At 36.5% G+C, this 17,433-nt stretch overlaps 1 protein-coding gene across 1 annotated transcript in view; it reads right to left on the bottom strand.

The window, feature by feature from the left end:
* The window catches only part of LOC111145888 (multiple EGF like domains 9), an 83,266-nt gene that overhangs the window by 37,282 nt on the left and 28,551 nt on the right, over nt 1-17,433 (bottom strand). Inside the window, exon 2 of the mRNA XM_022501183.1 lies at nt 3,997-4,198. Coding sequence (XP_022356891.1) covers nt 3,997-4,198 — 202 coding nt within the window. The remainder of the gene's footprint in view (nt 1-3,996; nt 4,199-17,433) is intronic.

The following is a 17,433-nucleotide window of genomic DNA, read 5'->3' on the forward strand; positions in this document are numbered from 1 at the left end:
TGGAAGAGAGGTCAAGAAACTGAAAGGCCAAAGCATTGAGATCGTCTATAGTACTGAAATCATCCAGGATTTTGACAGATGTCATGGCAGAGAGACAACAGTGAGCCATGGATAAGAGATCAGGGGTGGTTCCTGGTAGGGGAACAGCAACACAGAGTAGAACAGCATGCTCTGCTGCTAAGAGCTTCAGACGCAGGGTTTTAGAAAGGGAGAAGGGAGAGCACTCTGCAAGCAGCAATGAGGAGTAAGGAAGATTATCTACTCCAACGCCAGGTCTTGAGAGAAGAGGAACAAGAGAGAGAAAACAGACATCACTTTTAAGGGCTGCAGGGGAAACAAGGTCCTTCTCGATGGCAATTAGAAGATGATGGTAAATGATGTGAAAAATCAACATACTTTGACTGCATGCAGATATTATAAAATTACATATTATTCATAAAAAAAAGACCTACTAAGGATAGGTACATCAGGTACACAGAGAAAACAGTCCATATAGATCAAGTAATAATAATAATAATACAGGTATCTTCTCCCTCCTGCTTAACATCAAGCATCCATTACTGAAAATCATGTATTCTACATGAAACGCCAATAAAAAAACCCATTTTCCAATATTTCAAATGAAAATAATTACAATCCATTATCTATCAACCAAAAACTACTAACCAACTTTCTAGAGTGTAACTAAAACACAATAAAACACCTGTAAATAAGCAGCAAACTCCCATGTTAAGACATATAATGCCTATGACATCCCTTCCTGATCCAAAGCAATTCCCACGGTTGTCACCAGGGGCCTGATATGCAGTAACACATGCACATCCTCTTTGTTGACGTGAGGTGCACTTTACAGATTGTTTACATGGCATTCTGACATTACCCCAGTTACATCTGGCATTTAATACAAGACTTCCCACATGTTACTTTGTTTAAAATGTTGTATATGACATTATTGAGTTTCTGGGATATAAATACAAATCTTTCTTATATAACCATCAGCCAAAACACATTTAATTGAGAGATAAGAACATTCTGGGGTATTTGGGTGTTAAATACCAAGAACCTTTCTACTAAGAAAAACAATTGTGTAAGTATGAAGTCATTCTGCTTCACGGAATAAGCACTTGCTTATTACATTTGTTCAAATGAATTGAATGGTAGCTTTGGTGTGTAAGTTATGTAAGTTAACTGTACCCCCTGAACATCAAAATTCTCATATTCAAAGTGGGAAAATAACAGTGCTCTCCTCAAGGGAGTTTTTTGAAAATTAATGAGATAATGAACGTAAGTGACCTAGCATAAAGTATATGCTCAAAAAATGGTTTCTACTATTATTTTTATTATATGTCTAGAAAGTATGGGTTGTAAAAATTGACACGTGAATTTTCTTGTTTGATCCTTAAGACAAAACAACTCTATACAAGAAACAGGACATGGATTATAACCACCACTGTACAAATTAAAAGATAAATCCTTTGAAAAGTAAAGTGACTTTCCCAAAGCTACATGGCAATATCTACTAGGACTGGAACCCTAAACCAGGGTTTGGCAAACTTTTTCTTAAAGACCCAGACAGTAAATACATTACGTTTGCAGGCCACACAGTCTCTGCTGCAATGAGTCAACTCTGCCACGGCAGCACAAAAGCCATCACAGATGATATATAAACAAGGGAGTACACCTGCTTTCCAATGACACTTTACTTACAAAAGCAGCAGCAGGCTGGATTTGGTTCACGGCTGTAGCTTACTGACCCCAGCCCTGGATCTTTGAGTTACTAGTCCAATGCACTTTTCCACTACTCTCTAGTTACGACCTATTTTCAGAACAGTGTTTAGCCTGTGTCACTTAATGGCATTAACTGTTGGGGGAAAAAAATCAGAAATAATTTATAGGGCTGCCTGGGTGGCTCAGCCACTTAAGCATCCAACTCTTGGTTTCAGTTCAGGTCACAATCTCATGGGTGGTAGGATCGACCGAGCCCCTTGTAGGGCTCCATGCTCAGCAGAGAGCTGGCCTGAAGATTCTTTCCCCTGCCACCACCCCCCACTCACATGCCACCTCTCTCTGCGTGTCTAAAATAAATAAATATTTTTTAAAAAGAAATAATGTGTAAAAGATCAATGGACACAGCAAGATATTACATGAATTTTAAAATTACTGTTTTTTCCTCCTCTCCAACTTTTAAAACTCCCTCTCAATGCTCCCCTTATTTCTTTCTCCTCTAATAAAGCAGTTTGGCCTAGAAGTAAACACTGTTTTATCACTCCAAGGTTCTCAAGAAAAACAATGTGTTTGTAGAATCTCATTCTAAAGGAAGCAGTAGTCATGCCATTAGATATTAGAATGAGCAAACTTATCCAAATCTCATCTTGTAAAATGGTAAGGAAGTTGAACCTTCTAAGGATAACTTGTGCAGGCATGTTTTTATGGGAGCAAAGGGAGCAATGATAAGCAACTACTATATTCTCAGTCGCAAATAACAGAATGATTATCAGTTTTCTCATTATAGAAGCTGCAGGACATGGTGATAGGGACACTGGGCTTAGAATCCTAACTGAGACTTCTTCCTCTGCCACTTAGTATCCCTGTGATTTAAAAACCCACGTAAAAAGAGTTCCAAAGATTAAAACAAATAACTCCCTAAAAATATCAATCATCATAAACATTGATTATTGTTGCATTATAAACTTCTCTTTGTTTTTTACGATTTTATTTATTTATTTGAGAGACAGCAAGCTAGAGAGAGAAAGCATGAGTGGGGTTCGGGGGCAGAAGGAGAGGGAGAAGCAGACTCCCATCTCAGCAGGGAGCCCAATGCGGAACTCAATCCCAGGACCCAGGGATTATGACCTGAGCTGAAGGCAGGCACTTAACCGATTGAGCCACCCAGGCACCTAAAATTATAAACTTCTTAATCAAGTTCACATCCATATTTTTAATAGAGGTATGATATGATACAATATTGCATATCACGTGTATAGTATGATTTATAAAGCATCCAAGATAACTACTGCTTGTATAAAGAGACTTCTGCCAAAGAGCTAAAAGTTCTTCAAAACTATTCCTTCATTTAAGCCAACAGTATTCCTTTGACATTAAAACAAACCAGAATGTATTGTGTGATGCGTGCTAGGCATTTTACGTGCATTTATCCATTTAACCTTCACAATGAACTTGAGGAGAAAGCGAGGCTCAGAAAAATGAAATAACTTGCTGAAAGCACAAAGCTCCAAGTGGCAAAAGATCTTGGATCTATACCCAAGTTAGCCTAATTATAAAGCTTATGTTTTTATCATCACATAACACTGTCTCTTCAGCTTTTTGATTTGGGGTTCACAAAAAGCTAGGTGCCTCATACAATGTCAAAGAATAATTACTTTCAATGTAGTAGAAGGCAAATCTTCAGATGGTGGGACACTGTTTTACAATATTAAATAGTCTCCAAATAACGTACTATTTTAAAGGTAATTTCCAGGTAATTCCTACTTAATCAAGTTTTGGTTCCACAAACTGTGTTGGTGAAACCAGTCTTCTCCCCAAAAGTTAGAGAAATCAGGATATTACCAACTTTAAGCCTCAGATGTGCAAAGAAACAGTTCTGGCATTTGGATAAGAGACAAAATAAAGCAAAGAGTAAGTTTTCTGAAAATCCAATGGCATGTGAATAAACAACACGAACGTTTCCACTGGAAATGCCAGGAAGTTATCACTTCCAAGAGGAGATTGCTTTCTCAATAATTTTTTTCCATGAAATTTAGAGAAATTATCACAAAGCAAAATTGGTGACCAGGTGCTTTTGAAGAACTAGATCAGCAAATTAAAGGCTTTTTAATTTTGGTATTAAGTACACTAAGTGAGGAGATACAAGTATATGAAATATTTTATAAACCGATGCCTCCCTTCCCCCTTTATTTAAACCACTCTGGTCCTTGAGAACAAGAGCCTTTTCTCTTTCTTGAAAAAATAGCCTCACCTCCACCCTCTGCTGCTTACCTGCTGCAGAGCGCGCTGAGGGCTCCGTGTGGACTACAGTCACATGGCAGACAGAGCCCAGAAGTGTGATTCGGGTAAAAGCCCTCCCTGCAGGTGTCACAGCGGAGCCCTTGATAAGGTGGCAGACACTCACACTGCCCTGTGGTCTGGTTGCAGCGATTCACATCTAGGCTTCCCACCACAGAGCAGTTACATGCATATTCTATAAAGGAGAGAAGAGAAGAGACATCAGTAGCTAAGATTTAATGCTTTCTTAATAAAATGAATGCTATTTTATTTTTCCTAATTAGTGTTCATGACAATTTTGTAAGGATAGAAAAACATGAATTTGGGTTCAAATTCACTTGCTGCCCCATTTATTGAACACGGGAAATATAGACAGTCAAGTATATAAAACCATACATCACTCATAATTAGGAAGCTAATATTCTCAATGTCCTTGCCAGTAATCTTTGTCTTCTAGGCTCCTACACTATACACTCCCATAGAGGGGGGTGGGGAGAATGGGGGAAATCCTGTATACCATTCAGTTTTTCTGGACTGGAAACCTCCAAAGGCCTATTCTTACCTACATGGCACTGAGATCACATGCTGGAAATGGCAACATGTTAAACCATGAATACTCGCATTGTATAGCAGCACAAGTCTAAAGCTCAAATGGTTTACTGCGGTCACTTATTCACGTCAGACAAAATTATGCTAGAGCTGGAATCATAAGCTAATATACTCTTCCCAGGAAAGAATTCATGGAGAGTTGAAACTTTAAGGAAAGGATGAACAGTAAGTCCCAGATGAGAAAGTTTACACAGTCATCCTGATCAGTGGGCTAAAACCAATCACAGTTTGACTCTCTTTCCTAAGTTTTAAGATTTAGAAAAAGAACTTTCCTTTAGCTACATTTCAAAGAGTTCTTTGGATGAAAATATTTTGAAGTCCTTGGCTTTAGCCTTTAAATGTAGATGTATTTAAAGGTCAGCTTGAATTTGGTTTTTGCTATTGTTTATACTCATTTTACCAAGAAAGTATTTTCAACATGGTTTGACACAGTATCAACACAAATTGTTGTGAGCATGTGAAAAACAAGTAAAGTCAACTGTAGATAAAATAAAACATTGTAAACAGTTTAGGAATAGCCCCAATTCCAAAATAGCTACAAATCTAGGTTTAACAAGTCCCCCCCAAATCTAGCATAAATTATACTTCTGAGTATGAGGCATATACATCTGAGTATACTTCTGAGGTAAGGCATTATATGAAATGGCATTATATTGATAAAAATGTAGCTTGGAAAAATAAATCTTTAATGCCATTTTTGATGATTTTTTTTAAAGTTACTGAATAACTGCAAATCCAGGGTCTTAATAGATCTTAAATAGAATGTTATAAAGGCATTTGCTTCTCTAGTCTGGAAAAGGAAATTGAAATTCCTAATGTCATCACAAGCTGCTTATCCTTACAAGTCAAAGCAAATGATCCCACAAAGAAATTCCCACTTGACCGTGCCCATACCAATCCATACCTCCCACTCTTCTTCAGTTCCTAACCTTTGGGGTCAGCTTATCTCCCTGCTCTTTCCATCTCTTCTAATCTGTAAATAGATCAAATGCATGAATATACATATATTGGTGAGTGATTTACTTTATGCATAATTCAAGTATGAGGGGTAAATTAGTTACAAATCTCAGAGAAGAATTCAAGATTTCTTCAACTCCAAATTAGGAAAGTTATCAGTAAACTTTCTCAACTCAGTTAACGTTCTTATTTTCACTAGGGTATGTAAGCATGACATTTCTTTGACAGAGTTACTTTTTTTCACATTATTTCTAGTGTTTGGGGTGTGTGTGTGTGTGTGTGGTTTTTGTAAATAAGGAAGCCATGTTTAGTGGTCTGAAAAGTTGCCAATGACAACTTCATGGTAAGACCTACACTCTACCAAAAATGACCAGAATGCTTAAAATAACATTTTTCTTCCAAATCTGGCAGAATTTCAACATACATCCAATTCCTCCTGTTGGACCAATTTCATCACAAATTAAACTAACCAAATTATGTTGGTGTGGGCAGAACTAGCTGAAGCAAAATGAACAGATTAAGAAAAAAGTCTAAGACTGAGAATTTTATTCTATTATCTCCTTACTAATGTACTTCCATCTGAAACCTGGATCAGTGTTCCCAATCAATTAGATAAGTATTTTCAATAACATAATTAATCTAAAAACTTTGAAGAAAAAAATTGTTTTTTTTTTCAATAAAGTTCTAATGGATAAACTTCAGTACTAATCAAGTTAATTAGCTATTTATACTTCTATAGAGCCTAGTCAATCTCTTCAATATCCTCTAAACATATTCTTTTTAGTCTCATCTTTGGACCTTTGCTCATTCTGTCCTCCTTGAAATGCTCTCTACTCTTCACATATTCAAACCTATCCCCTGATTCAAGAATCAGCTGAAACTTACTCCTCCTCAAACTCTAATTCTATCATCCCTACTGTGAATCTGTAACAACATCTACTACCTATAACTCTCAGATGCCAATAATTTGAAGAGGCAGTCAAGTGAAGCAGTTATGAGTACAGTCATCAAGGCAGACAGCTACAGGTTGAAGTCCAACTCTCATTCCTAACTTTATGACCTTAGAGAAGTTAACCACCCTCCAGTGCCTTCCTTTTCTCTTCTGTAAACAGGGCATAATATAGTACCTATTACACTCAGCCCCAACCCCTAAGCTGGAGGTAGTCTGGGGTACTGTGAGAAGTAGTAGAACAGCTGGAAGAAAGAGATACTAGATAACATAAACAATTTAGATGTCAGATTCATAGGCCACTTCGTTATACCCCGTGGACAAGAAAGCCTGGGTTTATTACCATGGCAGTTTTTGACAATGTTTAGGAAATGGAGTTAGTGTCCCAACATTCAGAAATCCAAGTTGTAGGTTATGTAGGAAGAAAATAAGGGGTATAATATGTATCCTGAGCTTCATATATTAACGATATAGGTGCCTACAAATACAATGATGAAAAGAGAAGGACTGCAGATGTGGTTTTAGGGAGGATGAAAAAGAGCATTTATTGATTATATGCCCCTTGTATTAATCATCCTAGCAGTAGTGGAATACATGGCAAATATTTCAGCAAGAGGGGCGACCCTCATGCCAGGAAGGGGGTTGATTTATGAAGACAAAATACACTATCATGTTAACATTCCTCCCCAAATTAACCAAAGGAAAGGAAGTTAAACCAAAGCATACCAAATGCCAGAGGACATATGCGTCTTTTCTGTTTGGAGCTCAGAATCTGAGGCCCTGTCCCAGTGACTGACCTCAAATGAAATGACCCAAGTTAAACGAATAGTAAGAACAACAGTGATCAATGTAAAGCACTATGAATATCCAATAAATTGTGTCAGGATAACTTGTTAGCTTGTAAGTAGAGTAAACACTCAGAGCCTTCGCAGTTCTTGACATTCATATAGAACCAGACAGAAGTTAATGCAGAAACAATGCAATTTACTAGGAGGCTGGCAATACGAAGAAGAAGAAAGGAATTTCAAATGATAGAAGCAGTGGGAGGGACATATAGTCAAGAACAAGAGATGAAGTGATGACTTTTTAATGAGGTAGAATCTTAGCAAAGCAGCACAAAGGAGTCAGTGACATGACGGATGGCAAGTCACTAGTATGGGTGTTAATGGGAAACAATACGAAGAGGACACAAAAACTAATCCCAGACAAGTCTGGATGAAATGCCAAAAATCTCATTTGGCTGCCTGAGAGTACATATGAAGTAAATTCTCCATCATTTGAGCTGTGGGTTTTCTTTCAATGCCCTGTGATTCTTGGGAAAGCTCTATAGAGAAATAATTAGAGGAAAGTAACATAAATGTTAGCAGAGAGATGGCAATCTTCGGCAATATATTTTCTTTTTGTTTGACTTCTGAAAAGCAATGAAATACTTTGAGGAGCAATGATTTGAATGCTAAGGAAGAATAAGAAACTAAAATCTGGTGCCAAACTTATTTGAAAATAGAAATATAAAGGCCCAGAGAAGAGACAATAACTTGGCATTCTTCTCTGAGAACTCGAACATACGTTATGATTTTGTAGTAATAGTATCCAAAGTAATCATTGCATTTAAATCAAATACTGAACTTTTTCAAACATTCCTTACCGAGGTCCAGGAAGATTAATATTTTCAGCAATGAGAGTAACTTTGTTTAGAAGTCCCATAAACTCTCCACTGCCTTTGTGCACAAACACCCGTACTGGTAAGAGATTGTCTCCCTACACAGACTAAAGACTTATTCTCATACAACTGGTAGTCTTCTTTCTGCATCCAGCTCTTAACCACCTCATGTCACTGCTCAGTAAAAAGTTCACCGTATCTTCTAGAGAATTTTAATTGTGTTTTGGTAACTGCAGCTACTTTGATGGTAGTTTTTAGAAATTTATTAATTGTGATACTATGTCCCAATTAATGTGTTTTCTCTCCCTGTCTCTTTTTGAAGTCCTTTCTGAATGTTGTAATTAACTATGAGGTCTGGAGACTCAAACAATTTGGTACAACCTTTTGTACCTTTTCTGTCAGGCTTTGCAGATAAAAAAGAACTATAAAAGCAGTAAATGAAAGGTCTGAATAAGAAAATGAAAAAATATGTCCCCCGTCAATTCATGATGCAAATGTCAGAGAACAAAGAAATGTTCATTGATAAGACCACTGTTACTGAACTAAAATGATTACAAAGCAAGTATTGCATTTTTGCACAGATGCTGGAAAAATATTCATAAATATAACTAACACAGAGCACTCACAGGAATCTGATTTAGGAATATAGCCTGAATTCTATCTATAACCTCTTGCAGAATTGTGGAAATACCTTTGCAAAACTCAATTTCCGACTCCTTTTCATTCCTTTAACAAAGATTTCACTCTTGCTTTCAATATCTTCAGATATTGGAAGAATAAAAAAATTACTTATTAAGAAAATTTTAAAAAAAAATCTGCTCTAGGCTATTCCAAAACTTTTCATTCTTCCCCATATTCAGAAGAGATAAAAAATGTACTATAATATTTACTGATGTGTCTTCTGTTCAATGTCAAAGTAGCAAAAGCTAGAAGACATGTATTTAAAATGTATCAAGGCTCAGCACTTAATCTTAATGCCCAAATTTTAAACATTAATAGAACTGAATACCATATGAATAAAATTTTTTGGATGTAAATTTAAAAAACACAAAAGGTTTTTTTTGTTTTTTTTTTTTTAAGCAATGAGGTTTTACTAGACTCTGTTTTCTTTTGTTTGTTCATTTTTTCATTTCTTTTGGGTTTTGGGTTTTTGTTTTTTTTTTACTACATTCTTAGATTTTGCAAGAAAGAAGCCTTGGTGTCCCATAAGCAACTACTTTAGCTGGACTGTGACACTAAAATCACATGGGACCCAACTAATAATTGAAGCCTTTTGCAAAGCTAATGTTATAATTAAGATAGCAAGAACTGATGAATGCTTCAGTTGATTACTGCCAAGAAGTTGTGGAACGGGGTGCCTGGATGGCTCAGTGGGTTAAGCCTCTACCTTCGGCTCAGGTCATGATCTCAGGGTCCTGGGATCGAGCCCTGCATCGGGCTCTCTGCTCAGCAGGGAGCCTGCTCCCCCCTCTCTCTCTGCCTGCCTTTCTGCCTACTTGTGATCTCTGTCAAATAAATAAATAAGTAAATAAAATCTTTAAAAAATAAAATAAAATAAAATTTTTTAAAAAAGTTGTGGAACATTTTAGGATTTAAAATGCTATTTAACTGGCGTACCTGGGTGCTCAGTCAATTGAGCATCCAACTTTTAATTTTGGCTCAGGTGCTAATCTCAGAGTCGTGAAATCGAGCCCAGTGTCAGGATCTGCTCTGAGTACAGCATAGCCTCCTTGAGATTCCCTCCCTCCCTCTGCCTCTGCCCCTTCCCTTCACCCCCACTCCAGTTCTCACGTATGCATGTGCTCTTTATCTCTCTAAAACAGATTAATTAGGGGCACCTGGGTGGCTCAGTGGTTAAGCTCTGCTTTCGGCTCAGGTCATGATCCCAGAGTCCTGGGATCAAGCCCCACATGGCGCTCCCTGCTAGTCGGGAAGCCTGCTTCTCCCTCTCCCTCTTCTACTCCCCCTGCTTGTGTTCACTCTCTTGTTGTGTATATCTCTGTCAAATAAATAAATTTTAAAAATAAAATAATTTCAAAATAGATTAATTAATTAACTGATAACAAAATAAATAAATAAAATGTTATTTAAAAGAAGTAGAATTTTTTTCCTTTGGCTCCAACTTAAGTCTTTGGTTATAATTGCTCCCATGTAAAATGAAAGAGAAAAAGAAAAAATAAGATAAAGAGGTATAGAATTTCCACTCCTTTTTCATATACAACTGTTTCTTTTCCTTTGAAATTCATCATTAAAAACACTACTCTATTTAAACAAACACCAGGGAAATACATGTAAGAATAATGACTTTGAATCTACCCAGTCTGTCTTTTCCACAAACCTAGGATAATATCTACAAAAATAACATATCTCCTGATTTTCAAATCAGAAAGAAATAGAAAAATAGTTGTCAGAATCAATAGTAGGAATACTTAATTCAAATTCTGTCTATACATCAAAAGAATACAAAACAACAACAACAAATAATAATATTGTCTTTACTACTGATTTCCAAAGTATACGGTGTATTTATTTCAAAATAAATCAAAATAAATAATTTATTTCAAAATAAATATGGTGTATTTATTTCAAAATGTACTTTTTAATTAGGCCCCTATTCCATCTTTGTAGCTTTAGAGTAAAGGAATCTTGGAAAGGCCTCATTCTAGAAAAAAGGAATTATCAACACAGAATTTTTATTTTTATAAAAGATCTTACTCTAGCATAACACTGATACTCAAATTACATTCCATATTTATGTTATGCCAAGGTAGGATCACAAATCTTTGCAAAACTGGGAAACTCAATATTAAAGCTGATGAGTTTCTTGCATTAAATCAGACTTCACGGAAATGTGGTAAGTTTTAAAGCCACTACTTTTAAAGAAAAGCTTTAAGCTTTACCTTTTAAAATAAAAATGTATCCATTGAAATTCCTGGTCATAATTCACTATCACAAAACATTTCTTCTACTTTATGGTAGACACATGGGAAAAAAGTGGGTAACCATGGCACAGGTTTTTTTTTGTTGTTGTTGTTTTTATCTTTATTTTTTTATTTTTTATTTTTTTATAAACATATAATGTATTTTTATCCCCAGGGGTACAAGTCTGTGAATTGCCAGGTTTACACACTTCACAGCACTCACCTTAGCACATACCCTCCCCAATGTCCATAACCCCAACCCCCTCTCCCAACACCCCTCCCCCCCAGTAACCCTCAGTTTGTTTTGTGAGATTAGGAGTCACTTATGGTTTGTCTCCCTCCCAATCCCATCTTGTTTCATTTATTCTTCTCCTACCCCCCTAACCCCCCACGTTGTATCTCCAGTTCCTCATATCAGGGAGATCATATGATAGTTGTCTTTCTCCAATTGACTTATTTCGCTAAGCATGATACTCTCTAGTTCCATCCACGTCGTTGCAAATGGCAAGATTTCATTTCTTTTGATGGCTGCATAGTATTCCATTGTGTATATATACCACATCTTCTTTATCCATTCGTCTGTTGATGGACATCTAGGTTCTTTCCATAGTTTGGCTATTGTAGACATTGCTGCTATAAACATTCGGGTGCACGTGCCCCTTCGGATCACTACGTTTGTATCTTTAGGGTAAATACCCAGTAGTGCAATTGCTGGGTCATAGAGTAGTTCTATTTTCAAATTTTTTAGGAACCTCCATGCTGTTTTCCAGAGTGGTTGCACCAGCTTACCTTCCCACCAACAGTGTAAGAGGGTTCCCCTTTCTCTGCATCCTCGCCAGCATCTGTCATTTCCTGACTTGTTAATTTTAGCCATTCTGACTGGTGTGAGGTGATATCTCATTGTGGTTTGATTTGTATTTCCCTGATGCATGGCACAGGTTTTGTAGAAAATTTTCCGCCTCACATTTTAGGACCATTTTGTTAATGCTTGCCTCTGGCTCACTGACAGTTTTCCACAATTCAAAGACAATTCATCGAATTAATGAGACAAAATGACAAGTTCTGGGAAAGGTTGTCACAACAAGCTTTCACTACTACTTATAACCAAGATGATATGACCAGTTACAGAGAATGCACTACGTGTATATCCAACACCACACTAAAAATTTCACATGTACACATCCCTCAGTTTCACCACAATCCCGTGAGGTAGGTGTCTTGAAGGGGGAACATAAGACTTAGGGAAATGAAACAACCACACAACCAACCAGTACTGAACAGATTGTAACCCAAGCTAAAGAACTCCAAAATCCATGTCTTTCCATTATAAGAAACTTCTACCAAAACAAGTACAAAAAAGCACTAGGCAGACCCAGGACATCTTACAATCAGAATTTGCTGCCAATTAACCAGCTCCATGACCTTCAGTCAGTCTAACTGCTGGGGTGCCTGAGTGGTTCAGTAGGTTAAGCCTCTGCCTTTGGTTCAGGTCATGATGTCAGGGTCCTGGAATCAAGCCCCTCATTGGGCTCTCTGCTCAGTGGGGAGCCTGCTTTCCCCCCTCTCTCTCTCTGCCTACTTGTGATCTCTCTCTCTGTCAAATAAATAAAATCTTAAAAAAAAAACAAGTCTAACTGCTCTGAGTTTCAGTGTCTCAATCTATAAAATGTAGATAATTCTTATCATCTGCCTTTATGAAATACTTAGCAATAAAACTAGCATAATATATATATGATCTTTATGCTAAAAACTGTAAGACACTGAAGGGGAAAAAACATTAAAAAGACTTAAATAAATAGAGAGACACAACATAACAATTAAATCTATAGTTTCTGTGAATCCCAATCAAAATTCCAGCAGGATTTTTTGGTAGGTATTCACAAATCGACTCTAAAATAAATTTTTTCAAAAGTTAAAAAACTTGAACAGCCAAAGAAGAATAAAGTTGGAAGACTTTCAGTAATTTCAAGACTTACTTCAAAACTATAATCAAGACAATATGTTATTGTTGAAAGAAAAGACACAAAGGTCAATGGAACAAAACAGCCCAGGAAAAGACCCTCATAAATATCATCAACTAGTTTTCGACAAGGCGCAAAAGAAATTCAAGGGGAAAGGATCGTTTTTTCAATAAATGGTGTTGGAACAGCTGGTGTCCCTATGCAAAAGGCTGAACTTTGACCTAACCTCACACCTTGTTCAAAAATTAACTCAAAACAGATCACAGCGTCAAATGTAAAATGTAAAACTACAACACCTCTAGAGAAAACATAGGAGAAAACGTGATTGACCTTGGGCTGGGCAAAGAACTTTTAGATACAACACCAAAAGCAAAATCCATAAAAGGAAAATTTATAAATTGGACTTTATTAAAATTTTAAACTTTCGCTCCTTACAAAAACTACTAAGAGAATGAAAACACAGTCACCAACTGGGAGAATATTTGCAAATCACCTTTCTGTCACAGGACTTGTGTCAAGAATATACAAAGAACTCTCAAAATTTAACAGTAAAAAAAACCACAATTTTAAAATGGGTAAAAGGTCTGAACAGATACTTCACCAAGGAAGATGTATGTATAACAAACCCTTGAAAAGATGCTCAACATCTTTCATTAGGAAAATGCAAATTGAAACCATAATGACATACTACTACACACTTAATGACTAAATTTTAAGAAACTGGCAGTATCCAGTACTAATAACACTGCTGAGCAACTGGAACTATTCCATGTTACTAATAGGAATGCTTAGAAAACAATCTGGCCATTTCTTATAAATTTAAATTTACAACTACCAAATGCCTTTCCATTTACTCAGTCTTCCTCTATATCTCTCAGCAAAATTTTATAACTTAAAAATATATGTATATGAGTTTCATACATATCTTGATGACATTATTCCTAAACTTTTTATCATTCATGGTAGTAGTGGCAGTATTAGTATGACCTTTTTCCCATTATCTCCTCTAATTAATTATTAGCTAGAAATACTTATTAACTTTATGTTTTTTGGAGACATATACATAGTCATTTTGATGAACTCTCATTATTTCCAGTGGTTTTTGCCTTGATTATTTTGAGTAAGACTTGTATTTTAAATTACATGGTGGTCTTCCACTGAAGGTCATATCTTACCTGGCTATCAATAGATATAGCTCTGAGTTTCCTCAACCACAACAGTTTGTTGGTAAAATAGAGAAAAACATTTCACACAACTGATTATCTTAATCCCAAGGTCAGCCTTATTATTAATTATAAGAAAAGCAACTACCACTTACTATTACCTACAATGTCTCAGGCTTTATCAGTCACAAATTTGACTTGAATGAACACTTTGCTTCACAACAACCTTGCAAGGAGTATTTATAAATAGGGAAACCAGAACTCAGAGAAACAAAGTCACTGCCCAAGACCACAGAGTTACTGTACATGGTGAGACAGCATTCAGACCCAGGTTTCTCTTATTCTAGAGTTCTTCCTCATTCCACTTCACCACAGAACTTTCTTCCTTTAAAAAAAGGGAAGGAGGGAAGGGCAAAAACAAGAAAGAGAAATCGAAATTCCACCTACTACTGTTAAATGCAGTTAGGTGGTTTTGTTTTTTTTTTTCCAGTCTGTTTTCTTTGTAAGCTGGTGACATCAATTCAGATGATTAGCAAACAGTAGGGTGGGGGGAAACAGCTGCTCAAGCTACAAAAATAATTCTCAGCGGGAGACTTAGAACACCTTGCATTTGCTTTTGGTCACCGAGTCTTAATATATTGTTCAGAGCCACAACATACACTCATGATTTTGTATTTGGGACCAGTTTATTTTATTTACATACAATCTCACTGCTAAAATAATACTGTTAGTTAATATCTCCAGTGTCTCTCTAAATTCTGGATACAGACCATGCTGAACTACAAAACTGCTACCTGAACATAGGCAAAAAAAAAAAAAAAAAAAAGTTTCTTTTTGTGCCACCATTTTCCCATTTGTTTGCATTTTCGAAGGCTTCTTTTTAAAAACCAATTTTGCCATTTAGTAAGAGTTATTATTTACTTTTTTGGAAGGACATTTTATTCTTTCTGGCTATTCTCAAATTGAGAATGTACTGCAAGAATTGGCCAAATACCGCCTATATGTCCTGAAAGAATAACTATTCTATCAAACTTTGAATTTATATGAACTTTTTTATTTAGAAAATGTTCACAGTATCTTTCAGTTTAAGGGGAGGTGGTGAGGAGGGAGGAGCAAATACAGGAAATAAATTTGTGCAACTTAAAATCTGGCCCCAGGCTATAATAGAAAGAGAGCAGTCTATGAAGTCAAGGGACCTGGGTTCAAATACTGAAACCAATGCTTATGATTTTAAAACTCATGCCCTCTTTGTAAAGATTTTTTATAAAATTGGGATCATGATACCTAACTTATGAGGATGTTCTAAGAAGTACAGGAGACAAGGCAAAGAAGACACCTAGGATAGGGCCTTTTCTTTCCCCATCCTACGTTTTTATTATAAGTCATCTTCTTAGCAAAGTAGCACCCATAGATGTTACTACAGACTGTAAGAATTGAGAACAGGGACCATCAGAGATCTCTAAATGCACTCAAATTACCCTAGATAATGTCATTAATGCCTAATTTTGTAGCAACAGAACACGAAGGATAAGAAAAAGAGGAGAGCTTCAATTTCAACTGCTGCTGATTGCTTCTGAGGTTGGGATCAGATTTGTCTTCATGTGTCTCTTTACAGAGCACAGCTGAGCGACTTAAAAGGCTAGCACTATTTGCTCATTGTAATACCTGGAAAATTAGTTTGGAGAAAAGGAGCACAGAGAGAGCAAGAGAAAAGGTCAACTTAAAAATACTGTCCTAAGGTACCCAGTGATTTAACCTAAAAATTATTCTTAATTTCCAATAAAAGAAGGTTGGTCCCACATATTACAGTTTAACATTCATCCCAGCCAATTTTTTAAACATATTATTAAGTGGATGGTTTGTGGATTATTAGGAATAAATATGTATTTGATTACAAAATTATGCCATGCCATCTTGGGAAAATACATGGGATATGTACGGACATGTAAGTAGAGAGAAAATCTACTTTTATTATGGTTGCAACAAAGACTGACAGAGAGAAATAGGAGAAGAAAATACCTATTAGAAAGGTATACTTGGGCACCTTATCCTGCATGGAACAATTCTCCAAATCAGTGCCACCTGCTTCAGAATCACCTGGGGAGCATAGTGAAATGCTGATTCCTGGGTCCCATGATACACATATTGAATGGTGGTTGGGGGTGGGGGGACTCAGGAATATGCATTTTTTTACAAGCTTCAAAAGTGATTCTGATGTACCTAAAAAGTTTGCTATAAGCAAAAGGGAAATATGGAAAATTCTTGAGCACAGTAATGACGTGGCCAGAGGGAGGCTTCAGAAGTAAAACCAAAAAACACAAAAATAACAATAATGACAACAGTAATGATCTCCAGTCCACTACTTAGTGCTTACTTATGTATTGACTCAGTCTATGCCAGGCACTGTTTTATGTACTTTACATGCACAAACATTTAAAGCATTCAAAGGACCTATCTATAAGGTAGGTCAGGTGATAGGGGGATAAAAGAAGAAAATGGAAGCACAGGGAAAGTAAGGAATTTCCCCAAAGTCAGAAGGCCACTGATGTCCAACTGAGATTAGATCACCTTAACAGAAGGGAAGTGTGAAGAAGGGACCAGAGGGGAGGAGACTGGAGGTGGCAGATTTACTGATAATCAACTGCAGCTGTCCAACAGAAAAATCTAAATCTGGGCACTGTCACTAGTAAAGATTGCTTCTGCAGACATACAGATACCTGTCTGTATACCATACAGTGAAACTAAATCTGTTTGCTTTTTAAATAAACACAGCAAGGCAGAAAATATACCTGTCTACAGTTGTCTGCAGTGCGAAAAGTTTAATAGATTTGGAGTTAAGAGCCAAGTGAAATAGCTGAGCCTTGAGTTCTTTCAAAGGACACTTAAAAGAAGTACTTTCTTCTTTTGAAACTGGAAGTGGGCTATGTTACTTTGTATGCCCTATCTAATCCTCTTACTCCTCAAAACATGTTGACAAATTCTTCCCACTCTCCTGCCACTCTTCACTATTATCAAACACTTATACAGTATAAACATTGTTCTACACTGGAAGCTGTGAAGTTCTCTGCTTTATCATCATGACTAAGCATTTGGGTGACACTTCAAATTCAAAAATCTCAAGGGCATGAGAGAGGAGAAACCCCTTTTCCAACATCACAGCTCACTCCTGATTTTGTTCAGGCTGTTAGAGGAACCTAATCACACCCCATTT

The sequence above is a fragment of the Enhydra lutris genome, unplaced genomic scaffold, assembly GCF_002288905.1.
Source record: "Enhydra lutris kenyoni isolate GAN:26980312 unplaced genomic scaffold, ASM228890v2 scaffoldscaffold13, whole genome shotgun sequence".
NCBI lineage: Eukaryota > Metazoa > Chordata > Mammalia > Carnivora > Mustelidae > Enhydra > Enhydra lutris.